The 26,820-nt window shown below is 41.4% G+C and overlaps 1 protein-coding gene across 2 annotated transcripts in view; it reads left to right on the forward strand.

Moving 5' to 3' along the window:
* The window catches only part of ARHGEF4 (Rho guanine nucleotide exchange factor 4), a 168,555-nt gene that overhangs the window by 20,718 nt on the left and 121,017 nt on the right, over positions 1–26,820 (forward strand). Inside the window, exon 1 of one of the 2 annotated variants that reach the window (XM_085513513.1) lies at positions 12,457–12,774. The exons of the other annotated variant lie outside the window; for it this stretch is intronic. Within the exon in view, the coding sequence (XP_085369639.1) occupies positions 12,736–12,774 (39 nt within the window). The 5' untranslated portion in view covers positions 12,457–12,735. Of the gene's footprint in view, positions 1–12,456; positions 12,775–26,820 lie in introns of those variants that run through there. 2 annotated transcript variants of the gene reach the window in all.

A 26,820-nucleotide genomic window follows, 5' to 3' on the forward strand; every position in this document is an offset into this window, starting at 1 on the left:
TTCCTTTGTGTCAGTGTGGAGACAGAGGATGTTGAAGTCGATATGGAAGTGTTTGGGATGAAAGAGCTAATTTACATTAAATTCCCACGCCATATAATGGAAGCTGTATGAACTCACCATCCATAGTAATCATCGCAGTGTGTTCCTACCTCTGGATTGCATTGCATTGCATTGGGTGGGCTGACTGGGGGCTGTCTGCTTACACTGGGTGCACTGCAGGGCTGCTGACTGTCCCAGGGGGTGCCTTGGGGCACCTGGCTCCCAGGGCTGGGCACAGCTCCACATCCTGCACTCAGGACCTGTGTGCAATGCAAGGCATCACGTAGGTTTGCTTCTACCCCGTGGCAAATTGCTGTACAGACAACTCACATCTTTGGTACCTTTCCTGGTGTTGTACCATGCATCATACCAGTTTTCTTCAGAGAAGGCAATGGACAACCAAATAGAGATGGTTGGCTGCAATGTGTTTGCCCACCATACCTCCCTGCTGCCTTGCTTTTCCTTTTCATGTTGCTGCTTTCCTGAAGTGCCCAGGGATGCAGTGTGCGTGTATTGAAACATCTTAGATCTTGTTAACATTCACATAAATATAGTTTTCTTTGTCAGACACATTTTAGACAAGTGGCTTTGAAAACCATTTTAATTATTTAGTTGTACTCTTTTTTTAATATAACATTTTGCTCAAAAATATGTGGGTAAAAACAGTTCCAGATCCATACACAGTCTTATTCAGCCTCATAATTTATTCTTCATCTGTGAAGAGCTCCAAGCACTTTACATAAACAGTTGTGTTCTGCTGGTTTACTAGTGCTGCTTAGGCAGCAGTCAGAGTCTGATTTGCAATTGAAATAAGATAGTAGATGTCTAATGGTTCTCAGTGTGATGGTGTTCCCTTGGAAACGGGAAGTTCAGAGGCTTTCAGCATCTCTGAGAACAATTTTTGTCATAGTTGGCACCAATTTGCCCTCCACCCCCAGCTCCTCACTCTGCCATGGGAAAAGCTCTGCCAAAAGACCTTACCCCTGCTGGCAGGTCTTAGGCCTGGGCTCATAATCAACATACAGTGATGAGGGACCTTGCAAAAGGACTGAGGTCACTTACTGTACAGCTTGTAGATGAACTTATGGACGTGCGTTACAGCAGCGTGGAAACCTTCCTAATACTGAAGGAAAAAATGCCTTTCTCTTCCAAGCTATACTTGGAGATAGCACCTCCATCATCAATGGGTATATGGAGATAGCACCTCTGTCTTTTCTTTTTTGACAGTACTTCCAATTAGGCAGGCTCAGCTGCATTTACACTACTGCTTGTAGCGTGGCTAGACAAGTTGTCCCTTTATATCTACTAGAAGGATATATATATTATTTTGCCAAATATAGTGGCATTCTTTCAACCAAAGCCTCTCTACATATGAAAGTGATGTATACTTTCCAAGGTAACATTGAAGGGAAGCCTCAGTCCATGGGGCTCAACCATTAAACTGAATTCATATCTATTTTTTCTGTATCACAAACCTTGTTTTGTAGTGTCTTGATCTCATAAATTTGTGCATTGGATCTTTAATAATGGTGGCTTTCATGAAGTCATAAAGTAATAAGCACATAAACGTGTTACAAATCCCTTTCCTTTTCATATGTTAATTTTGCAATCGTGTGAATATTCTCATTATCTTTATAGTCTTCTTTGAAAATGTGCTTTGCTTGTGGTTTTATGGTTTAGACATTTTTCTCTCTCTTTCTTTACTCCATTATTCTACTCGAGATGAGTGTCAGGCTTGTGTACTCAATATTGTATAGGCTCTCTCCGTGGTCTGGGCAGGTGATGTCTATTCAGAATTAGTTCCTTCTAGTTTAGACCCTCCTGGCTTACTCTCAAGTGGTCCATCAAGAGATGAGGCAGAAATGTGGAAGTTGCCTGTGGCCTTCTCTTGGCCTCTGCCAGGTACAGTTCCCTGTGTGGGGCTGATCTGCAAACCGCCTTCCACCAGAGGGCAGCTGTCAACAGGAGTATGACGGGCTGCCCTTGGCTCAAGGTGAGACAGCAAAGCATTTGGGGCTACTTCTGCTCCTAATTTCCTTCCTTTAGCCACCACCTGTGGCATTATGCTTAAGAAATTTCCCACATTGAAAGTGAAGGCAGTGGTTTTTTCCCATTTCCCTATCCTCATCCTTAATCTGAGCTAGACACTGTACAGTCAGTTATGTCACCCCAAACTACAAGAAGATGAAGCTTTAAACATCCAGTAATGCATCAAAAATATGAATGTGCAATCAGTGTATCCCTGAGCTCCATCCTTTGCAGATATGGCAAACTTTCTGCAGTCTAAGGAGGGAAGAGCAGAGAAAGTTGGCAGCTGTTGACAGAGCTCAGCTCTCCATCTCCTCCCTTTATGAATGGTATAGAGCCACTTACACATACTCTGTGTGTGAATAGTGTCAGGCCATCTGCAGAACTGTGGAAGACAGGGACAGCACCATTACCTCTAAATAACTATAGTCTGAGAACAAATGCAGTATGGGATGAGTGGGGGATGAGAAGTTTGTAGAATGACTGGTCAACCTCTCCTACACTGGTGCAAAAGTGAGTTCCTGTCAGTCATCAGAGCTATAAACAACAGAAAATGTTCTCATTCTGGAAGCTCTCAGTATTACCCTAATGTGCAATGGCGACTGCTGACATGAGAGCAAGGGCTGTGCTTTCTTTCCCTGCCAGCATGCCTGCAATTCTCTGTAACATGGAACACAATGGAGACACTTTGGTGCCTAGCACTGTTACTTCTTCCCCTTTTTTGTACACTGAACAGTGATAATGAAGCTAAGTAAATCCTAAGCACTAGGAGAGTATTGTTCATTCCCGTGCTGAATGAAGGTTGGAACTTGTGGAAAACCCTTTATGTTGCATAATGAAGACCATACTATAATAGGGGAACTGCTTCAGATCCATACTGGTAATCTTAATTCTGGTGGTTCTTAATACTTGAAAGCTTGGTTTTGCAACTGGTAATCTTCCTTTAACCCTACACTGTATGTGTCACTTTCACTTGAGAAAGCTTTTTTTCCCCATAGACAAGTGAACTGAAAGGCAGTAATGCTGACAGCTCCTTGTTCCCTAAAGGTGAAACGCCAACTGACTTTTCTTTTTCTGCCCCAGTATCTCTATGTGGAAGTGCTGTAAGACCAACTGCTGGAGAAACAGAAGAGAGTCTTTCCTGGAGGAAGAAGCTCTATTGCCAGTTACTCGCTTACTTTGTATATTTGAGCTGGAAGCATGCTTTCATTCATGGTATGGCCAGAGGAGCTCTTTGTGACAATCCACAGTGTCTGTTCTACCACCTTAAAAAAAAAATCCAGCTTCCTTTAAGGGGAATTTTTGAGCACTGAAAGCAAGTATGCAACAAACAAACAAAAACAAACAAACAAAAAACCAACACCACATCTATTTTAACATTGTATGTCAGGTGCCATTTTTGTGGCTCTTTACAACCATTTCAAGAGATTTCAGGAACATCTCTTAATGCAACTAATTTGATAGTGTAACCATTCTGCCAAGCTCAGACAATACAAGGGTACAATTCTCAGTTAACTAATTCCCCTTAAGCATTATACTATTAAACTGTGATAAATTCTTATTTCTGTGGCACTGCACTAAATATCACATACAGTGTAACAGAGTGCAATGGAACAATTCACTTGAAGACACTACAGGCGAATGGTATCCAGCCTTGTCTTTGATTATACCCCACGTACGTACAGTTAAAGAGCTCAAATAACAGAGTAAATTTTTTTGCATAGTTATAAACTGTGAAGGTCTGATTATTGTTTCCTTTTGTCAAACTACAGTTTCCAGAACTGAGTCCTTTTTCAAATTAAAGGCAACTCAGTATTTTAGACCTTTTACATAAAGCCTTGTTTAAGACTAGTTTTGTTATTTTATTCCAGTAATTTGCCAGCTTTTTTTTTAATTTTTTTTTTTTTTTTTTTTTTTTAAATGTAGACTTGTTTTCTGTAGGTTAATAATGCTCTCAGAGCCCTCACATGTTTCTGCTTAACTTGTGCATGCACACTGCCAGGGCTTTGAGTACCTTGCATTCTCTGTTTGTTGTTCCATTAGAGCTATTTAAGGAAGCACAATTATCCTAAGGAATTGGGAGCATAGTAATAAAGTGCTGTATCCAGGAAGGTCTGAGGTAGGAATGAACATCCAAGTCCATGGGTGTCCAACCTTTTGTCTTGCCTGGGCTGCACTGAATGAAGAGGAATCACCTTAGACCATGTATACATAGGTTGCTCTAAAAGTAATGCCCCTGCCTCGTATTTACACGGAAACTGTAACAGATACAAATAACACAATAACACTCTTTGATAAGGAAAATTCTCAGCTACAAAACGCTATTTTCAACAAAGGCACTACCATTAGCTCTGCATTTTTTCCAGTGACGAACAAGAGCCTGTATGCCATACCTGTCAGAACCTGCACCAGCGGAGATGAGCCACGGTCACTGTCAGCACTGCTGCAATACACCATCCACTGCCTCACTCTGCTGACATCCAATGGTTGGCCCCCAAAAACTTTTAGTAAGCATCAGTGGATGCCAGTGGGTGCAATATTTTCTGCATGGAAGAATTCATTTCCATACCTCTTCCCCATCTACGCTTCCGTGTCAGCTGCCGTTCTGTCAGACTGTCTCTCTGCTGTCATCTGACACATGGCAACAACGCACCATGGGATATTGGTGGGAAGGTTCAACCACCACAGCCACACCTCCACCATCTGCCTCTGATATCACAGACCAACACAAACAGGAGGCATTACTTTCAGAGCAGCCTTTGTAAAATATATAAAATAGTATATAAGTAACAAAGCCAAAAATTTTAATATTTTTAATTAAAACATTAAAAATAGAGAGAACATCAGAAACATAAAACTAGTGGCATGGTTGACATTGTGAAGCTAATGCATTGGCCTGGTTCTATGGTGGTAATTAAAATTCCTACTGATTTCTCAAGGTATTCTTCAGAGATTCTAGTTGATATTTTACTCTTCCTGTACTTCATCCTTGACAGCTGCTCCCAAATGTACGTACTGCCAAAAAGCGATGATAGGAACAAGGTGTGATGGTGAAGCAAAGGACATTTATCCCTCATAGGAGAGGTTTTATGAAAGTCTCGTGAACAGACACGACCAGATTCTTGAGCTGAAGAATTCAACTCAGTAATTTATTTCCTATAATTTATTTCATTTATCTGAGGGCTAAAACACATGTTTCTAACACTTTGGAAGAATACCTTTGCACCTCATATCTCAGTGATGGGTTGAATTGTTTTGTGGTGGGAGTATTCTTTTGCTGTGCCACTGAAACTCTTCTGCTCCACTTATTGCTATAAAAGTTCAACTGAAGTGAGAAAGGACAAAATAGAACATTATTCTTCAGTGGTTACGAACTTGAGTGTTGTATGTAGGACCATGAGGTTGTATGGACTTGGGATGGCTACAGCACAGCTTGTGTCTGCTCAGTCATTTCACTTAATTACTCAAAAGCATGTTCAGGTGTCTCCTATCTTATGTCTTCTGTTTCTTTTTTATTACATTTCCATTCTTTCTGAAGTCACAAAGCATCTCGGTTCTATCTGACTTTATCTACCTACTGCCAAAAGTATTTCACATAAGCCAGGCTTCCTAGATATAAAATTGACTTACAAGGACTCTTTACTACATTGGTATTCTAATTTGAACTAAGTGAAATTTGTAGCAAACCAAATTGCAATAAAATTGGCAATGGAAGTGTGACTGTGAAAGCATCTAGCCAGTGAAACTTCTTTCTGTTAAGTTACTTTCCTTCTGCTGTCTGTACATGGAGGAGTTTGCACCTCATTTTGTTGCACATTTCTTCTGTAATTAAAACTGATGTAAGGCAAATGGTTCTGTGCGCTTGTGTTGGGCCCCGTGTGGCAGTCTTGAGAAGGCATGAGTTGAGAAGCCGCCCAGTTGCAAACACAGTTGAAAAACATACCAATCTGCTCAATTCCAAGGAAGGTTAAGAGGAAAGCTTACCAGCCATGGCTGTCATTGGCCTGTTTGCAGCTTGTGTCCTCTTTGAGGAGGTACCAGTATAAAGTCATTGGTATGAGGTGTCTTAATTCAAATGTAATTTAAACAGCATGTAGTTGTATATGCAATTAATTACGTGTGAAATATCTTGTAAAACTCTGTAATTTAATGCTGTGAATGCATAAATATATCCCATTCCCTGAGTTCTCCTGACGAGAACATCAGACAGCACCCTGTACATGCTTGCTTTTGAACAGACAGAATGGTAAAACTGGTTTCATAGAGTTCTTCTCTGAGAAAATAACCATTCATCAAACATCCTGAATATTAAATCTCTCTGCTTGCTCCCTAGAAATTTAAGTAGTAAAACAAGCCTAACAGTACGTGAAACCTGTTGTAGAATACTTACAGCTGAAAATGAGTTGCCTGCTTATGAGGAGCATTGAAAGTGAGATATTTTCATATAATGAAGTCTTTTCTACTTTCTTATATCATGGGAGCCAATCATTCTTTCCTATTGGAAAGGCATAGTATTTGGAAAGATGTGGACCACAGTGCTTGCAATGCTGACATTAGGCATTAATTTGAACCCACCATGGATATTTGTGGTTTACCAAAGTTAGGGGTTATATGGAAACTATTCTTTAATATGTAGGGTACTCTGAGCAAGAAAATTACACTGGAGCAATGCTTATAATCTGAGAAATCTATATGAAACCATATAAGTTATCACCTTTCACTCATCTGCAGGAAATGGGAGGTATGGGCTTCAGCAACAGCTGCTGCTAAGTATGAGATGTTCCACATGGGCTTGTGTGATACAGAAGTTGTGGAGGAAATCAGATTGTTTTTCAGTCCTCATTTTCCCAATGGTTGTTCAAGTGGATGTTAATTACAGAACATAGGATCCCTGGAAGTAGAAGCACAAGTCCTCTTGTTTGAAAGAAAGCTTGCACAGAGTTAAAATGAAAAGAAATCTGCTTTCTATGTGGCTTGAACTAATGGGAGGAAAACAAAAGGCCCTAGAGAAAGCTGTGTTGTGGTATAGAAAGGTGTGATACAGACAGCCTTTCTGCTGCTCTTACATTGCTTTCATTAGAGAAAGGGTGTATTGAGTTACTTGGGGATACCATCTAGGTGGAGATACAACTGCTTGAAGTTTTCAAACCCATTAGTAGATTTAGAATGAGGAAAAGGTGTCCACAGCTAAAATGGATTTGCTTAGCTGAGGAAGATATCCTAGCATTAGATGATTGGAAGGTAATTAATTTAATGGCAGTTAGATAACACAGCTATTTTGGAGGCGGTTGTATGACCTTCATCGATTTTCAAACCAGAATCAGACTTCTGAGTTTGAAATGGATGTATCTAGAATTCTTTTACTCCCGAATGAGTTAGGCAAATTAAATCAAAGCGTTTCTTTTCTGCTGTGCAGTAGTTCAGCATGATGGTTGGTTAGAAGAAATTAAAAGAATTTCTTCATTAAAATAAACTTTAAGAATTGAGACAATGTTGACAATACATGAAGTGGCCTGCTGCTTTCCTAATATATCTATATTGTCTCAAGAGTAAACTCAGCTAACCTTCTGCTTCTAGAAGAGCTCACTGGGGTGAGATTTTCCCCAAAAACTGCACATAAGGGGGAAAAAAACCCACAATGAAATATTGTGAACATAAACATTGCTCTGAAGAGATGATGGCAAATGGAGAGTACGACAAATGGGAGGTTGGCTTCTTTCTATGACTGTCTGTGGGTTTCACTGTCTTGGAGCTGTGCAACTAGTTTTGTGTGCATGGGGCAGATGGGATACGACAGGCTTAATCTTGTTTTTCTTGTTGGTGACTCACCTGAGCTTTAGTGCATGTGATTTGAAACCCGGTGATTAAACCGCAAGGACTGAAAGGGCAGAAGGAATGCCATGTCCTGTCAAGGGAGTGCAATTTCCAGCATGGTCTGGTATACCAACAGCTGGCAGCCTGAGCAAACCATGATCTTCTGATTTGGGATGTTCAGCAAGAATCTGAGTGTTCTGCTAGAATCCTTTTAGAGTGTATCATACTACATAGGAAAGAACACGTTTTGTGGGGAACCAAAGAGAGCATCTGGCAACCTGTTGAACTACCAGCTAACTTTGAATGACTGAAAAATGGTTCATGTCCTGCACTGATCGACTGTGAAATCACAGACAATCAAACTGTCTTTCAGTCTGATTACTGATGTCAGGCATACATGTAGAGATTGGGATGCAGTGAAATATTCCCCATTCTTTCCTGAACTGCACTTCCCTTCAATATTCTTCCTTTTCTACACCCTTCTCCCCTTTACTGCTGATCAGAAAGAGATTTCTTTGAGTATTCAAAGATATTTATGAAAAGAATTCCTACTCAAAGGAGCTGACTCTATCATGGAGAAGTGGAAAACAGAAAACCAGGAAATCATGTACATGATACAGTACTGCAGGAAAACACATACAGGAGGAGAGACATAGTGAGTGATGTTTGAGATAGCATAGAATATGTATGCTGTGCTTTCCTAGGAGAAGGAATGCTGCCAGACCAACAAGGCAGTAAGAAGGAAAACAAATTAGGCACATTTTCTTTTACTTTAAATGCAGAGAAAAGTTGTTTCTTATGCCTGTTTATACAGTGCTTTGTCCTGCATGCCTATAGATTTGAGGAGTTGACCTGCATTTAATATGTGTCACTGTAAAGTGCAGCAATATATGACAGCAGTGGCATAATTTGGGACTGTACAAGCTATTGTGTATCATGTTGCCATTGTCTATGCATACATAACTTGTTTCTGCTACAAGTGAAAACATACTGTGCCAATGACACCTAGGCTGAAAACTTGTTTGTTATCAAGAACAACATTTGGATGTTAATCAAAGGAGTAATTGTACAAAGAGTACAGGTACTTTGTTTTTTAATCAGTTTTGATGTTATTCTTGAATGAAGAACAAATCCTATCTCAGATAACTAACCTTGTGATATTACCTGCTTGGGAAAAGAGCTCTAGACTTTCTCACTCCCCAGTGATTAGCTGTGGGATCAGAGAAGGAGACAGTCATTTGTGGAAACTTCTCTGTTGTGTGTGTACTGTCTATTCCTGGAATGGTTTCCTGAGAGCTTTTTCTCCGGGCACACCTCTCCACAAAGTATCTTGCCTCTATCACTCACAATAAACATACTGGATTAGAAATCTGAATGTCAAGAGCCTTTGAAATAGTATCATTGTCCATCACTCAATTAAAAATTGTTGCCCTATCCTCTGTTTTATCAGATCTCCCCAAAGGTCTGTTTTTCTTGGTTCCAGTAGAGTCAGGCCCTTAAAGTGGTATTCTATGCTAGAGAAAGACCGTGACCTAATAATAGTCTTTTAATAGCCTTGATATTCATTGTTTTAATTTTTGGTCTCACATCAGATGGGTAATATGAAGAAGCTGGTTGGAATCTCTTTCTGTCTGTGTACCTTGTGGCTTGGCACTGTAGCATTAGCTCTTTATCTGCTGTCACTCTATCTCATCCTACCATGGGTGCCATCAGCTTCTGTGCATCTGGGGCTGGCTGATGCAAAGAAAAGAAAGTGGATTTTATGTACAGTGTAGGATATATTGAGAGTGATGGGCTGGATTCTCATTTGTACCACTTTAGTGTTAACAACCATGTAGAAAAGCTACAAATAAACTTAAATAGCAATAATTGCCTTGGTAATGGTTATAACTTCAAGACAATTGTTTGGAATTAATCTCACTGTAATCTTTACAGTCAAAGGTAACTACTTCCCAGTTACTTCTAGTTCCTTGCTACATAGGATTTTTAAGTGAATATGAGTGAGGTATTGCTATGAGACCATAGCAATAACTCCCTGCTGAACTAAGTTACCAGGCATCTAACTCCATATTGCTTCTGGCTCCAGTTTAGAAGAGCATCTAGGAGATTTAACCAGCTCTGAATTGACTTTGAAAGGATTCTGTATCTCACAGTCTGGGCACATTGAATTGAGGTGTTGAACTGGAGCAAAAATAGCCTGTGGGTATGGGAATGAGCTTGTGGTGACAGCAGCGACCTTCCTGCTGCCCATGGCAGAGAGAGGTATGAGTGGTAGGCAATGGCGACCAGTGTTACTGTGTGGAGATTTCTAACTTAGAACAGCTGAGGCTGCAGTAGAGCACAGAAACAACCATCTCAGCTCCTAAAAGTGTGATTTCTTGTTATAAACCCAGAATCTTTTACCTTCTATGAAGACAGAAAAGTCACAACACAGGAGGGAAATTCGAGAGGATTCAATGAGTACTTGAACCAACACGCTAGGATGAATCAAGAGGTATCTTAGAATAATGGCAACCAAATGAACTGCCTAAGGGCAGATAAGCAATTATACAGTAGATGAAAGTGTCTGACATGATCATTCAGAAATCAGAAGACCTGTTTGGTCACATGAGCCATCTTGGTCAGGAAGTTAGTCATGGCTGCATGCAGCATGTCCTGCCTACCTCAGGGTGATAACTTAAAGTAGGAAACATGGGAAGGAAAGCCTTCTACTAGTAGTGTTTCAGTGCTGTTTGTCTGCCTTTGGAGAATGCTGGTCTCAATGCTCTGCTGGGTTTTAGTGCCTAACTTCAGTCTGGGGGTTGTGGCTCAGCCATGCCATATTGCCGGCTCCACTGAAGGCAGTGTCTCTGTGCTCAGGACTTCCTGTAGTTGTACTGTGGTCTTTAAAGCATTGCAGGATTAGGGGAATACATACAGTCTGCGTGTCCTGCTTGATGAAGCAGGTTGAAATAAACCAGTCCAAGAAATATAACAGTCTCTGAGAAAAGGCTCTGAGCTGATTTACAGGAATCTAGTGAAAAGGTCAAATGTCCTGTTCCCAGCCCACAGACACGTGAAGCGTGGAAGGACAGCATGAGAGCTAGGCAGCGTTTGTTTCCAGTTTTAACCATAATTTCAGACACTGAAAGAGGAGTCGAGCTCTTGGGGCTCCCCCTGGGTGGTGGGAATGATGTGCTCCCAGTGCGCTGTTTGCAACACAGGCAATTCTGCAGAAACAGGATAGCAGATAAAAATCAGGCCTTTGACATGCATAGGTTGGTTCTTACTAAAATGCCTTCTCTCAGATGTGAATAAGGCTTTATTTTCCTCTGTAAAAAACAAATGCTAAAGCAGCCCAGGGCTGGACCACCCCAGCGGCACTTCCCTCTGCCCCAGCCAGGCTCTGGTAGGGCCCCCCTGGCCCTGTGCTTGCTGCAGCAGGGAACAGGACAGCAGGCCTGCTTGGGTTGTGCAGTGTACATAACAGCAGTCAGTCATCCTTAGAAATAACCTGAACTTCAGAGTTAGCAAATAAAAGCATTACAAGCTCCCAAACCAGGCCTATACCCCTCATAGAACATTTGTAAAAATGTTATATATATATATACACACACACATATAGTATTATATATATATATATAATATTATACTATATTTTATAGACTATATATTATGTATTTATATTTGTAGTAGTGATGTATATACATATCTTTTAAAATCAAAATTTAAGGGGAGCGTGTTTTTATCAATGAAATCCTATGAAAAAAGGCAGGGCTGAATTTCACTGAAGCAGTGCTGCTGATGTGCAAATCAAACCACAGACTGCATTGCATTTGTAACCTTATGTTGCAATTTACGAATTATTAGCCTGGATTAAAACAAGTTTGGTGTGCCCTTCCTCATGACTGAGTATAGCTACCCGATGCTGTTCCCACAATGGCACAGAAGTCTGTGCGTGTTAAAATACAACTTCCTCCTCTGGAGTGTTTGATTTATGCATAGGTGTCTGATTTGTACATACTACCTGAACAATGGTATTTCCATTTGAAATGGGCTGGCAAGAAGGGCTGCTGGAAGCTGCAGGGGGGTTTGCAGTACTGCGGTAGAAGGCTGTGCCTGACAGTTGGTGAGGTGTGCACTGATCCTGCTCTGAGAACCTGCTGCACTCCAGGGCTGATGTCTTTAATTCCAAGTCTGCTGTGAGCAGTCTAACCTGTAAGTCTCTGTCCCAGCCAGATGTTGATAGGTTATTTGCTTCATGGCATAAATTGCATCTTTGTGTTGCTAAATGTTAATCTTTCAGGGGCTTTAATGTTAAGTGAGAAATAAGTACAGGCATCTTCTTTACTCTTCTTCTGTTCAAAAGAGTTTTCTGCAGTTTGCCTTCACCTTAAAGACAGTACCCGGAAAGCTCATGCTGTGGGAGCCTTTGCTTTTAAATGCTGCAGCACGCATAATGCTCGCTGACTGAACTTGCAGTTGGCAAATCAAAAGCTGGGGGGGATGTACGGGAACATGTGCTGTCTTTTGTAGTTCCAGTTCTTTTAGAAGCACTCACAAATAGCTTTAGTTTCTTTAGCAAATACAATGGCATCATTCTGGGCATGCCTAGTAGAAGTGTTCTGGGACTAGTAAACTGTGAACAAACCTGTTTGCATTGCTGTACAGTACAGCGCGGCACAGATAAGCCCTAATTGTTATGCAACTCCTTAGCATAAGCTCCTGGCATGGCTCATATGCTTCTCTTGTACTAAGACCGTCCAAAATAGCAACAAGAAAGCATGTAACTAAAGACATAGCAGGAGTGTAGGAATTCACCCAGGCCTTCAATGTTCTAAAGATTGAACAATTCCTCATTTTAAAGCTTCCAAAATGCTAAGCATTATGTATTTCCTTCGGAGCTTCTTCAAGGTAAGCAATTTCAAACTTTTCCTAAATGTGGGAGTTTGTTTGGCTTAGTTTTGTTTTGACAGGAGAGAAACTTAGATGCGAAATCTTTGTATGGGAATGTAGAAAGCAGTTTTCCTGAGGACCGGTCCCCTCTAAGTAAATGCACTCACCAGGTTTGCCATTTGTCTGCTATGTTAATATATCTGTTTTGTAGAAAGAGGATACTTTCTGCTAGAATAAAAAGCAAACCCTTATTCTGGCTTTATGTTTGGAGATTGTTGCGTGATGAAACCTGTAAGACTTATGGTGTAAGCAACATCAGCAAGCAGGGAGTTGTTGGTAGTAACAGATGCATGTTGTGAGGCAAAATGAAACTGTGATTCACTTTTACTATGTTTTCCTGAAGTGTCAGTTGTATTTTAAGCATGCCAAATCAAGTGATTGAATGCTACTATCATTGCAAATGGTTAAGGTAGAAAATGCATTGCAGGACGTTGCACAGAACTATAAATACATGATTCACATTAAAACATGCCAACCAAAAATCTGAGCTTCAGTGCAGCTCTGTGAGGCAGTTTCCCTCCCTGTGAATGCAATAAATTCTGCAGCTCAGGGACCTGCCTCTGCCTGCTGTTAGTCCAAGGTGGTTGGCTGAGCTGTGGGCACGGTGGTGGCTGCCGCCCCGCTCACCATTATGGCTCAGCAGTGCCGTGAGCGCGTGGCAGCTCTCACTGGAAGTGTGCACCGGGAACAACATGCCCAGATGATTTGGAGAAGCGTGGATCAAAGGAACTGAAAGTTTAATTGGATTAGCAAATATTGGATTATTCTGCCATCTACAATATTAGAATCTCAAGCGCAACAGACGTTATGCTGACTTAGAAGGAAAATACTTAAGGAACAGAGTAATTACAATCAGCTGAATTTCCCACTTACCATTACGTTGTCACAGACTTTCATGCTAAACGGATTCTTCGTAAAGCACGCTGCAGGACTGCAGCCACTACTGCAAAGTCAGCAGGAAGCCTCAGCACAGAGTTTCTGTGTGGAAACCAATCACCCTTTGGTGAGAAAAGCTACAGTCAGCACCTGCTAATTGTACCTCGTTCAGAAAAAAAAGCCAGTGACTCTTCTAAACCAAATGCAGGCCATATTTTTTGCATTCTTCAGTAGGGGGACTGTGAGGAGCTGATCTTGAAAATGCATTGAAAATAGCTCTTGCATTGAAAATATCCCCTTAGCTTTCCCTCAATGACTTCCATACTCCAAGTGCTGCATTCTTTGAAAGGTGGAAATGAGGGACAGAAAAAATACAATGGGAAAGTTTTTCTCCATTACTGGGCTGTAGCGATTGACTCGTTGTACTGGTAGTGCTGTTTTATCACACAACAAACCCACGGCTTTGGAAAACTTTAGCATAAAACATGCTGCTGAAGTGTATGTAAATAACTTGTAGGTGAGAGAGCGGGTATTTCTGAGTTCTTTAGTACTTGAAAGAGACTTTGTTGTTTTTATTCATTCATTCATTTATTTGCATACAGATGAGACCACTAGAGAGCTTTAAAAAACAGGGCTGACTAAGCAGAGTGGTAACTGTCATCTTTGTTATGTTGGTCGCTGGACTTATTCTGAAGACCGTCTTTTAGTAACAGCCTTGTATTGCCTCTGTTGATTTCAGTTTGAGACTGACACAGGTCACTATATTTGTACAGGTTTCATTTTGTGTTCCTTGACTTAAATGTGCCAGCTAAGTCTGGAAGACTTTCTCCAGAATGGAAGTCAAATGTCTATTTTAATTGCAGTTTCTTCTCCTTTGTCTTTTTCTTCTTTCTCTGTGAAGTTTTTCTGGAGTAGAGAGCCTGTAAGTGAAGCTGACTGAGACACAGCCTGTGTGTTGCTGTTTTACTTGGCCTGTGCACCACACTGTACTCTCACATTCTTGTAACCTGTTAAAATGCCCCCAAATAGCTTGAAATGCAATTTTGAGGTCTTTGCCATATTCCTTAGTATAATTTTATCTCCTAAGATTCCTATATCCATGGCCAGGAAATTGAGAGGCACCACCTTCTCCTGATTGGAAGGAAAAAATAGCTTAGGCCAAACAGCCTGACCCCAGCATTGGGATAAATGGGAAGGGTCACTGTGGTGACACCGGTCCTCCTCTGGGCTGCATCAGGTGCTGCTGCTGGTAGGAGAAGCAGGAGGATGGGAAGCTGTGCAAACAGAACTAGAGGCCATCCTGCTCTGCCCCAAGTTCACCATCCCAGGTTAATTGAACTGTTGTATCCATGTCCTTAAACACACAGGCACCTGCACAGCATTAAAAGCGGGCAGTGCTTGTGTTTCTGTCAGGCCTGCAATAGGTTCATAGGGGTGAGATTTTACCAGGTCATGCTGTGACAGCATCGCTGCTCCCTTAGTGCCTACTCAGAGCAGACATAAAGTTGCACACACACATCTGATCTTCTGGAGCTGTGCTGGCACTGACACCCTGGTCTATCTTGGCCAATCAAGATTTGTATCTCCCATAAGAATCCACTTAAGGGTTTAATATGTTTATTTTTGGTTTTGCCAAGAGAATTGGAAAAAGATATTGAGGCTGATATACAGACACAGATCTGCATTGGCTTCAGCAGCTGGTTTTGGGGTTTTGTTTTTTTTTCCCCTGCTAATTTAAATAGTCTTTTCATTAAAATATTCTGTATATCGGTACTTTTGGCTTGGTGTGAAAACATGAAATTTTCATAGGAAACAGCAAGATGTTACTTCTTATTAAATGGAAACTCTGAACTCTCTCAGATATGATCCTCATTTAGTCAGTTTTTGTGAGGTGCAGTAGCAAAGTCTGAAGAAGTACGTTATTGTTTTCCTCAGCTGCAAAACCAGAAGATGCTGATTAGTACTGCTGTGTTTATGATGGCCACGATAATCATCCTGCTTTCACTGATGGCAGGGAGCATTTCAAAACAAGCAGTCTGTTGCAGTTCTTTTCAATTCTCATTTAATACCACCGGTACAGCTGTAAACAAGGCACGGATGCAGATCTGCCACTAATACCTTTAATGCCTCTAAAATAGTACGCCTATTGTTCTCTGCAGAGCAAAGCTCCAGGCCACTAATACCAGCTAAACAATTCTTGGCCACTTGGAAGGGCCCGAGTCTGCCTGAGCAGTGATTGCTACCTCAACAGGAGCAGGCAGGGCTGTCGGGAGCCCTGCTGCTCTCCTAAGAGCTGTCAGAGCACTGCTCTGGCATTTCTGCTCTGCAGAGAGACAGTGGCAAGGCTGTGGCAACATGCTGTTTTCTCAGTGCTGTGTTTAGGGCAGGCCTGTGGGTGAATAGGGTGGTGCTAGTGGAGACCTATGGTGTGTGAGTGTGCCTGATCGGACTGTGGAGGGCTGTATTGGAGGGGACGAAAGAGCACCTTGTTGTTGTTCATTCCTTGAAGCCTCGTTATTGCAATAAAAGCTTTTGCTGGCCTATTTGGAAAAGATAACAAGGTTCTGTTGCAGCAATACTCAAGTTAGAAGATCATTTATTAGAGAAGTGTAAACATGGTCTGAGATTGCAGCTCTTGTGCATATGTCTGCACTATTACCTAACTCTGTTCCACCTGTACAGAAGTAGGTTTGCTTTTAAAACAACTTGTTTAGTTAGAACTGGAATATCTGAACGCAGCACATAACGATCTTCAGGAAGCAGTCTTGCACAACTGCAGAACATCCCAAATCCATGTCAGATTCAGTGTTCAAACATTTCTCTGTCTCACTGACCACAACTTTAATTCTGCTCACACATCTGTGTGCCTTCTTCTTGGCTAGTTTTTGCAGTCTATCCAGCTTAGACTTTGGATGCAAACCTAACTTTGCTGGTTCCCTCTTTGAAGAATATGTGAAGGTCAGATTTATGTGAGTTAGACTAAAGAATTTTAGTCTAAAGAATTTTTAGTGTGCCCTGGTGGCGCAGTGGTAGGAATGCCGCGTTGCAACACCAGAGGGCCCAGGTTCGAATCCCCCCTGTGGCGCAAGTGGCTCTGCTACACAGGGGCTCAAATCCCGGGGGCTGGACTCGATGATCTCTAAGGTCCCTTCCAACCCGCACGAGACTGTGATACTGTGAGACTGTGAATTTATCCACAATGTATGTGGACAATATATATGTGATATATTAAGAAGTAAAACATTATATCTGTAGTAATTTTAGGTCTCACATCTATTTCATTTAAATTTCATAATTTAAATTATCTTTAAATGTTAGTTTTCTGCCTCAACTTTGAGTTTTAGTTCTTTTTTTTTATGACCATCAGTCCTATACCTGGACATTAGAAAAATGCCTGGCTATTGTGCTCTTTTTCTCTGCCAGTGCCTCCATAGAGGCAGAGACCCTGTTGAATGAATGTTCCCTTGGAGAAGTAAGAATACTGTCTTGATGAAAGTGTACCTTGTCATCCACAGAAGTGCTGGTTCAGCTGTAGGCAGCTGTAAGACAGCTGTCAAATGAGGCCGTGTCTTGACAGTACAAAATGAAGCTGAAAAAATGACTCTGGATTTTTCCATATCTAAAACTAAGGAACGATTCTTACATGCAGCTGTCTTAGAGGTGTGTTTTGTGTTTATCAGTTGTTCATCATCTAATCTAGATGGTGTGGTGATCATTACTGTGATCTTAGAGCATGCTCAACTGTTAAGCAAGCAGATATGGTGTAGATATCCAAATGATGTATTAGCATTTGGCATCTCATAAGTGTGTGCAACCTTGGGTTTTAGTCTTCTAGATATTAATGTGAACCTGTATGGTGGAGTTTTCTGTGCACTATCTAAACAGCAATTGAAACTATAAAGAACCATCAAAAACTCCATCTCAGCATTGGGTGAGAACTGCGTTCTTGTACAACAGGCTGAAGAAGTCAGTGTTTAGCTAATGAACTTCTTGTAGTATAAATTAAACCAAGCCACTATGGAGCTGGAGCTGAAATGACGATCCTACAGTGTCAGCTTAGATCTTGTAGGAACATCTGTGGCAACTCACAGTGCTTGAGTAACTCTACAGGTAATACCAGTATACGTATCTCTTCATTACAAACTTACAAAGGGGGCTGCTGATGTCTCATTTAATGAGCAAAACAACAAATCTGAGTGATTGCACAGATGGTTGTAAGAACCTGTGTGTTATACGTACATGTAGAATATCATACTTAATGAATACTTATTTTTGAGAGTATGCAGCCTATACTTTCCTGTATCAGAATCAAATCTTAGCTAAGATTAAGCTAAGAGTGACTTCACAGATCAACTTAAAGAATTAGCCTGAAAACACTATCAATTGAAAAATGAAATGGGGTGTGGATCATTCATAGCCATTTTGTCAGTGAAGATACACTAAGGAAGGAAAGTGGTAAATGAATTCTCACTATTCTCAGTGAAGGAGGGGAATGCATTTTGCCAGGAAGAATCTTAATGAGATATAAAGGGAAAGGTAGAACTGCTTAATATACATAGTATCTGCATAATTAGAAGACAGAGTCTCTGAAGAGTTAATGAATCTTTGACAGTAATGGGAACTGAAATTAATGGCAGCCAGGCAATTCCTGATTGACCTGCCTGTATGTATATGGATTAGCAGGGATGATAGAAACGCATACATCATCTGAAATTCTGCTGCAACAGTCACTGTGGTCTTCAGTACAAGAGTGACTGATAAGTCACAGAGGTGTAAGCAAATTCTGTGTTCAAATCATTGACATGTGTGATAAATATCATTCCAGTATCCGATATTAATAACATTAATTGTTTGTAGGCTAAAGCAGTTCTGATAAAAGCAGTGATTTATGTTTTAGAAAAGAAAACATGGCAAATTAGGAGAATGCATATGAAAGGGTGACATCCAAGGATGAGGAATGGTGCACTTACAGTGAGAAATGGGGGGAAGTTCCTGAAGGTCTTAATGAGTTTTTGTTTAATCAGAGCTCATGTTGTACTGAGATCAGGGTTTCCTGCAGAGTGATCCTTGGTAGCCCGTCAGCAGATTGTCATATCACCAGAATCATCCCTTTGTTGGCTGTGCCGCAAAGCAGCAAAGCTGCTTAGGAATCAGCTTCCTTTTCAGAGATGGAATCTTGCACAGCAAGTGTAGCTCTTGGTGCTGAGAAACTTTCAGTAACATTATTGAGGTCATGCAGATGAGCGTTTAACTACCTAGATAAGGAGGATTTCAATTAATATGATTGTGATCTTGTAGCACTTAACCAGTGTTCCTCAAGAAAAGAGTTTCACCTGGTATGCAACAGACAAATGAAGAATGAAAATCTCTGTGATCAAACCACACCACAGTTAAAAATTACCAGCACCTATACATAGCCTTAGGTTCAACTTTTGAACCCACAAGAATTATTGCCAGATTCAAATTCCCAGGAGTCAAGACGAGTTTGCCTGAGCTTAATTGTCAATGACAAAATATTTGTGGTTTAATGCAATATGCAAGAAGAAGATTAAAATGATTAAGACTTTCTTGCAACACAGAAGCACTCCTGGTATAGGACTGTCTATGGCACTTCAGTGATGAGGGGCTGGAGTGTGTAAAGGTGTTTTACACACCTTGCTGAAATGCGTCTCAGCTGAAGTGGCATCTTTCATATCACACAAAAATAAAGGTGAAATACTGCTGTGGTCTTCAGTGGGTGGCTCTTGCCAAACTGACAGGTAGGAATTCACATAATGCTTGTTCTGGCAGAGGATGACTCCTGACTGTAATACTTCTGCACCTCAACTCCCCTCCCGTGATCCAATCTTCTAAAATGATGCTAAGTAGGTGGAAACTAATGAGCAAGCTGTTGCTCCTGGAAGTCACCCATGGCAGGATTGCCACTGATTCAGTGCCCAGCATACCTACTCTGACAAACTGATGACAGCATTCCCGATCAAGTAAAATTCTACCTCATCAGATATATATATGACCTTCCTGAAAGAAAGCAAGACAAATGTTTTTCCTCTTCCCTACAGTCCCATACGCATTTTTACTTCTGTTACTAATTAAAAATAGAAGACAACAAAGCAGTAATGTGGTCATGCAGGGCTTTGGGTAAGCCTTGTTTGCAGAGGCTGACTCTCTCTACTGGCTGAGCTTAGTATTTTGGACAGACATCACCTATTCAGTGTTAAATACAACTTCAATGGATCTGTTGACAGCAGGTGAGCATCACACCCTTTGTATTCCATGTGTTTTTAAAAGAGGGTGGCTGTAATAACTTGAGAAGCAAATAACCAGCTGTGTAAAGGAGCAGGAGTTTTTAAAAAGCAACAAAAAATTCATACACTGTAAGCTAAGCAAGATAAGCAAAGTGAGATTGGGTTAAGAAAGGGCATCTCTGCAGTTCTGGGAAGGGAAAAATATCTTCCAGCTTATACTGTGTCTTTATTAACAGAGATAAAATTACACGCTTTATATAAGGAGTAAATTATTGTTCATCTCACATTCTAATTTATATGTTCCAGTATTTAGTGACTAAAATATTAATGGCAAACATGTCATTAAATGGTATAAGAGATATACTTCCTTGTTATTTTAATGGGAATTGAGATGCATGAAAGGAAAGACCAGAAAAGGTAAGAAGTTGTGGGAAGCGATGGGATAGTTTGAACCAGCTGTAAGAGAGATCAGATGTTTTGAAAGTCACTCTCCACTAAATGCAACCCCTCTGTCTTCTGCTGACACTGGGCCTGGACACTGGTGGATGCTCACTCAGTAGCTAGATCTAATGCTGACATTCAGCACACAGGGAGCTTTCAAACAGTGAGATTCCAAATGCATTTGCAATCACCAATGGGTAGAAGCAATCATGAGTAGGTAGATAGGAGAGTTTACTTTCACACTGCTCTTTCATCATGCACAAAATTATTCTAGAGTACATGTGGTTACTGCAGTGCTCGAGCTGATGTCAGATACCATATTTCTGTGAATGACAGTATTTTTTATCATACAGTGTCTGTAATGTATGCTGGCAGGTGATCATAGTAAGGCATGAAGGCAACTTTAAAACTCTCTTTCTATGCAGGTTCATGCACCTTCATACACAGCACATAATACCTCTCTGTCAACACAGATACATTTCTGTTTATTCTAAATTTCAGTTAAACAGGTCATAAGGCCCTGATGACTGAAACTTAATGTGACAGACCCTGGTAAAGGCTCATCTCAGCTTTCAGAGACTGTCTTGAGACAGATATCTTATGCTGCTTTTGGCCATCTTTGGGAGAATCGAGCTATTTGATCACCCGTCACTCATGAAATGTTTTTCTGATCTGGAATAGGACATTTAGTTACCCCAGTGTAATATCTTGCTCTTCCTGAACAAAAAGGGAGGTCATCTGTAAAATTACCTCCAAAATTCATCTCAAAGATAGCTGTTTTACACTGCTATATGTACACCATTTCAGAGGGTGGTGATGCATTGGAACAGGTTGCCCAAGAAGGCTGTGGATGCCCCATCCTTGCAGGCATTCAAGGCCAGGCTGGATGTGGCTCTGGGCAGCCTGGGCTGCTGGTTGTGACCCTGCACACAGCAGGGGGTTGGGACTGGATGAGCACTGTGGGCCTTTTCAACCCAGGCCATTCTGTGATTCTATGATATATGTGCATGCTATGTATACATATAATGATGTATGTATACACTGTTGTAATCTACCCAGAGATGTGGTGCTGAAGTGTGAGAGCAGAGGAGTGCTACCACAGAGGTGTGCAGCTATGCTCATGATGTACTCCACAGCTGGTTGTGTGGTTTCTGAGCATAATCCAAGTGCAGTGTAAGTGGCTGCACAGTGTACAGCTGGAAGCCTAAAAATCGTGTGCCTTTCTGTATTCTCTTCGTTCCTTCTCCCAAACAACAGAACATAGGCAAATCTGCCCTGCACGAAACAAAAGCAGATCTGCTTCCTCAGCTGTTTTCATCCTGCTCAGCTCTGCCCATCGCATTCTGCCGGCTCGGCAGGTTCAGCAGGACACTGTCAGTGTTTTGTTCAGCCCTGCTGTGCCGATGAGACAGGCGCGTCTCAGTGCTGGGGGAAAGCAGGCTTGTGGTTTTGTTTTTACTCTAGGAGACAGGTTTGAACTCCTGGAAAAGTATAGGCTGTACAGACAGTTTTGAAAGGAGAAACAGAAGCCAAAGGCAGCATGAATAATGACTCCCAGAAGTTCTCATTTGTGTGGTGAAATAATGTAGGACTGTGCTAAGATCGCTGGTGTTCTGCTGTCACAGCTGGCCTCTCCCATGCAGCAGGCGGTAAGAGCACGAGCCTTCACACCTGCTTTCTGGGCTTTCATTCTTGCTACTGCTAGTTTGCTGTTTATGTTGCTCTTCATTCAGGTGTCCAACTCACAGGCCTTTGGCAGAAAGCTTGAAGGAATTGTAATAACTGTGATTTGCAATGTATTTTTTTTTCCTAATTAATTTTTTTTCTTTTTTTTTTCTTTTTTTTTTCTTTTTTTTTTTTTCCCCCCATTTTGAACCTTTGTGACATTTGTTCTTCATGAAAGAGGAAAACTTTTGCCTTTCTGTTTGTTCATCCAAATCATGATGAGGGCATTTGCTCCAAGTAATTTGTATTTGATCTTGATGTACCATTCATAGCTTTCCCAAGGCTGAGAGTTTCTATGGCAACTAATTAATGAAGATTAGCTTTTCTTGTGGAGCGTCAGACTGGAGTACATCTTGCTTTGTGATGCAGATAATCTCTCCTCTGTTTTTGGAGGCTGTGCAAACAGGTGCCGTGGTCAATCCATTTTGATTTACAGCGGGACTTGGAAGGTCATTGGGCCTTCCTGATGGCTTTTCTCTTCCCATTTCTTACACTAACTTCCTCGTTTAGCTATGTACCTTAGTGCATAAGATATTCTCGGCTCTTTTAGGTTTGAAGCACATAGAAGGAAACCACACTCAACTTTTGCTACCATTACAATTAGCCAAAGCACACGCTAAGTCTTCAGCTGTCCAAGTTTTGCTAAAACAAAGACATGTAGGAGAAAGGCATTAAAAAAGTATCACTGGGACCTCTAAAACAACTGAGCTCTGTCCTGCCAAACTATTGTCTGTACCAAGAAACAAATACTTGATTTCACAGTTAGCATTTTCTCAACTGTGAAGTGGCTAACAGTGCTGTCATTTTCTATTCATGGCAAAAGGGAAGACACAAGCATGAAAACTCTCTCATGAGCTTTTACTATCAACTCTACTTGGGCAATATCTGCTGTATGTTTCAGCCACACACAGGTGGTACTTGTATGAGCAAGATCTATTTATTTTTATGTAAGGGCAAGCCAGGGAAAATCAGTTTACATTGAGTTTTACTTAAATATCTGACCAGCCTAAAGCTCATTTTGTTTGCTAAAACAGTGGATTTTATGTGAAAGGGCTTCTAGATGAAATATAAGGCTTACATCCATGCATTTCTTGTCTTTCAGTTATCAAAATGCATTAAAAACAAGAATGACACTCTATTTCAAGTTTTGCTTCTGATTTCCTTTTCTATGTGCCCTTCTCTTTTGAATCAGTGAAGCAGTGCCTGGAAGTTCTTGAAGTTACCTCAGTCCCATGTTAAGCTATGAGAAAATTCTCCCAGTACTAATCGTTTAGAGCTGCATACGAGCAGTAGCACCCTATTTTCTGCTTTGGAAATATGCTTTAGCAAAATGCTTTATTTTGCCTTGACTTTTGTACCTTCCTGATGTGCAAAGCATTGTTGCCCGCAAAGTCCTTATTACTGCTGACTTTTTTAGTAGGCTTGTTGTCTTTGGTGGTCTTTTAGCCAGCCACCAGGTACTAGGTGCTCTCTGATGTGTTGTCACTGGACTGAGCTCCACTTTGTCTCTCAGGCCTTCCAATAAAAAGGTAGTCTTCATAAGAACTCAAAAATGATCTCCTGAATAGATTTCTTTCATCTTTCCATTAGTACAGCAGCTTCTCTCTCTAGGCTTGCATGCAATGAGCTTGATTGACAAAACAATTTTCATCAAGGTCTCTCTGTAGCCATTCAGCGCTGCTTCCATTTGAATGAATGGTGCCAAGTGCCCTGGAAATTATGACCGTGCTCCTGAAAGCTGTGACACAAGCCAGGACCACCCACAGCCAGAAGGAACCAGGCACTTGCAACCTGAAAACATACCGATGCTGCATGTAGTGTCATTGCAGCAGGCATTGGGTAGAAGTGAGGATGGGCAATAATGTGGAAGCTGAAAGGCAATAGTGAATTGGACTGTCAGAAAGCTGTGGGGAATCATGTTGTTCACTGTAGCACAGTGGTCTGACTTTTAGCAAATTCTGAAAGGCACTTTGAGTAACCATCTGCAGCTTGTGTGAATTGCGTTCCAAAGCTTGTCTTGTCCTTGTCAAGCTCTTGTTGCCTCAGCAATACCTCCAGCATCTCCATCTAGCATGCTAAAATCTTCAGTGTTTACGTGCCTTGCCAGAAGAATGAGACGTCAAAGTAGAAGACAATTTTCCTGAAGAGGATTTAACTCATTTATCTGAAATCACACTTGTGGATCTCTGCCGCAATTAGCAGCATACAGGTCTGTGCCACTGAGTCACATTAGTTCTGGGTTTCTGGGACTGGAACTGGGTTTATTGTAAGGTCCCACTCAAAAATATACAGAATCTGTGCTGCATAGGGCATGAGATTACCATACTCTGTTTTTTTTCTCTCTCATATTTTTGTTTCCATTTTGACACACCTATGCTGCTTTAAGAGCAATCTTTCTCCACATTGTTAACTCGGGGAGTTCAGATAACAGGCTGTATTTCTATGCTCAGTTCATTCTCAGCTTGTATTTATGAACAGTGTAGAAATTAGTTACACCTCAAGAACTATGGCATTAGCTGTGTCACAATGTGAATAACTGCTGAACATTCTGTATCAGCGTGAATGATTGCTGTGTACACCTGGCACCTCAGATACCATCTCACCCTTCAGAATAACTTGTGCTTGAAAACAAGTCCTCAGGACACCGGAATCCTCAGGTAACACCTCCTGCCTGGGGACAGGGAGCAGCGCAGGGCGGAGGCCTTTGCCAGTACTGTGCTGTGAGCAACCATGGAGTGGGGGCAGAGAACAGGGCTGATGAGCTGGGACTGCTGGGCTCTTTGGAGTAAATCCACTTCTTATTATCCATGCACACACACAGCGCAGCTAAAAAGGAAAAAAAACAAAAACAAAAACAAACAAAGGTGATCTCTTGATCTGATTTTTGCAGGTTTTCATAGGTAATATTTGTGGAAAAGTTTTCCATAGGCAACAAAGATTCTCTGTTTCAGTCTGTTTTCCTGAAATAAACCTTTAATCATGGAAGTAGAATAACCTTTGCTCACTGAGAACAGTGTTCACCCTATTCCAGTCATTCTCATAAATGAAGCTTTCAAGAGAGAAGAAATAGGACTTTTACTTCTGTATCAATAGGGATCTTTTTTGCCCCCAAATAAGGGGAACAGAACACAAGGCTGTATTCTTGTGAGCAGGGTACTACGAAACCCCACTGAAGCAAGAATTCAGCCCTGGAGATAAGTGAACCTTTTCAGATCACGCTATTAGTCACTCTCAGTCTTTGATATGGACGTATAACATTATTTTAAAATTATGTCTAAATGTTTAGGGCTTGTTGTACAACTTACACATTGTACAATGTGCACATTGTGAATTTAAGCTGATGCTCGGGGTGTTCTTTTTGCCATGCTCTTAGTGAACAAAGCCCTGGACCTGAAAACTTCAAAACTGTAATAATCTATGGGAAGAATGTGAAATTTGCATGCATCTGCTTAACACAGACAGAACAGTGTGTTTCCGTGTGCTGGGTTGTGTACCTTGTACTGCTTTGTTGTCTGGTTTATTGCTGTCTGCCTTCCCCAGAGGCAGAAGTCAACCCCAAGAAAGAAAGCAAACGGTGGTGCTGGTACTTTGCTCCTTTGGGATTTTCAGTTTATGCTTGCAAACATGAACTGAATGAATTTGCTCTCTTTGAATAGCTCTGTCTCCTTGGTAACTACAGAGGAAGAAAAGATGTTGGGAATGCCCTTATAAACAGCAAGCTAGAATAGAACAGAATTGTTCAGTTGGAAGGGACTGTCAAAGTTAGTCAAGTCCGGCTGCCTGACCACTTCAGGGATAACCAATAGTTTAAGCATGTTATTGAAGGCAGTAGCCAAATGGCTCTTGAACACTGACATGCATGGGGCACCAAGCCCAAAGAACTCTCTGCTGTTCCTGTGTGGCCTGCTGGCTGTTCCTAGGAGCAGAGACAGCACTTCCCTGCTCTTGAAGTGGCAGGAAGCACTAAGGTCACCTATTGGTGTCCTTACATCCAGACTGGACAACCCAAGTGCCCTTAGCTTCTCCGCACAGCACACACCTTTCTGCCTGCTTATCAGCTGGTTGCCCAGTGCTCTGATGTATTTGGATTCCTCTGCAAGGTCTCCATGAGGCCTTCCCTGTTCTCAAACAACAGACCCAGGGGGACACTTGGTTGGCTCACTCAGTATTAATGAATGGAAATAATCGTTCAGAATTTCCCAGACTCACTTGTCACAGCAGTATGGTACCCTGAGTCTGTGTCTGGGGCATTTGAAATCTCCCGTAAGTGTGAGAGCAATGACACAGAGCTGCCACTCTAGAACAATTCTGTCCCTGCAGGTTCTCCAGCCAACAAAGAACTTGGAGTGAACCTGCCCCAAATGGTGTGAATGTGAAATAGCCTGCCACGTTCTGAGCAGCAGGGGAGACTGAATCTACTTGTTGTCTCTGGAGATAAGACTGTAACAGCAGGTGTTTCCTAAACTGCATGTTTCAGCAGCAGACCATGGTCTTATAGTGCTTGGTTTTTAGAACTTCTTCCTCTTCTTCTCTCTGCATGGCCAAACATGGATTTATACCAAACATGTTTTGCCTGCTGCTTGTTTTTAGCCATTTCCCCACAGCTGACACTAGTAAAGCATCTTCATTTATGTGAAGTCTCCTGTCCTAAAACACAGTAGGGATTCTAAAGGGTTTTCAAAATGCAGCACTTGTCTTGTTTTACATCTAGGTAATT

Source organism: Coturnix japonica, chromosome 12, assembly GCF_054131305.1.
Source record: "Coturnix japonica strain WE chromosome 12, WE-NBRP24, whole genome shotgun sequence".
NCBI classification, from domain to species: Eukaryota; Metazoa; Chordata; class Aves; order Galliformes; family Phasianidae; genus Coturnix; species Coturnix japonica.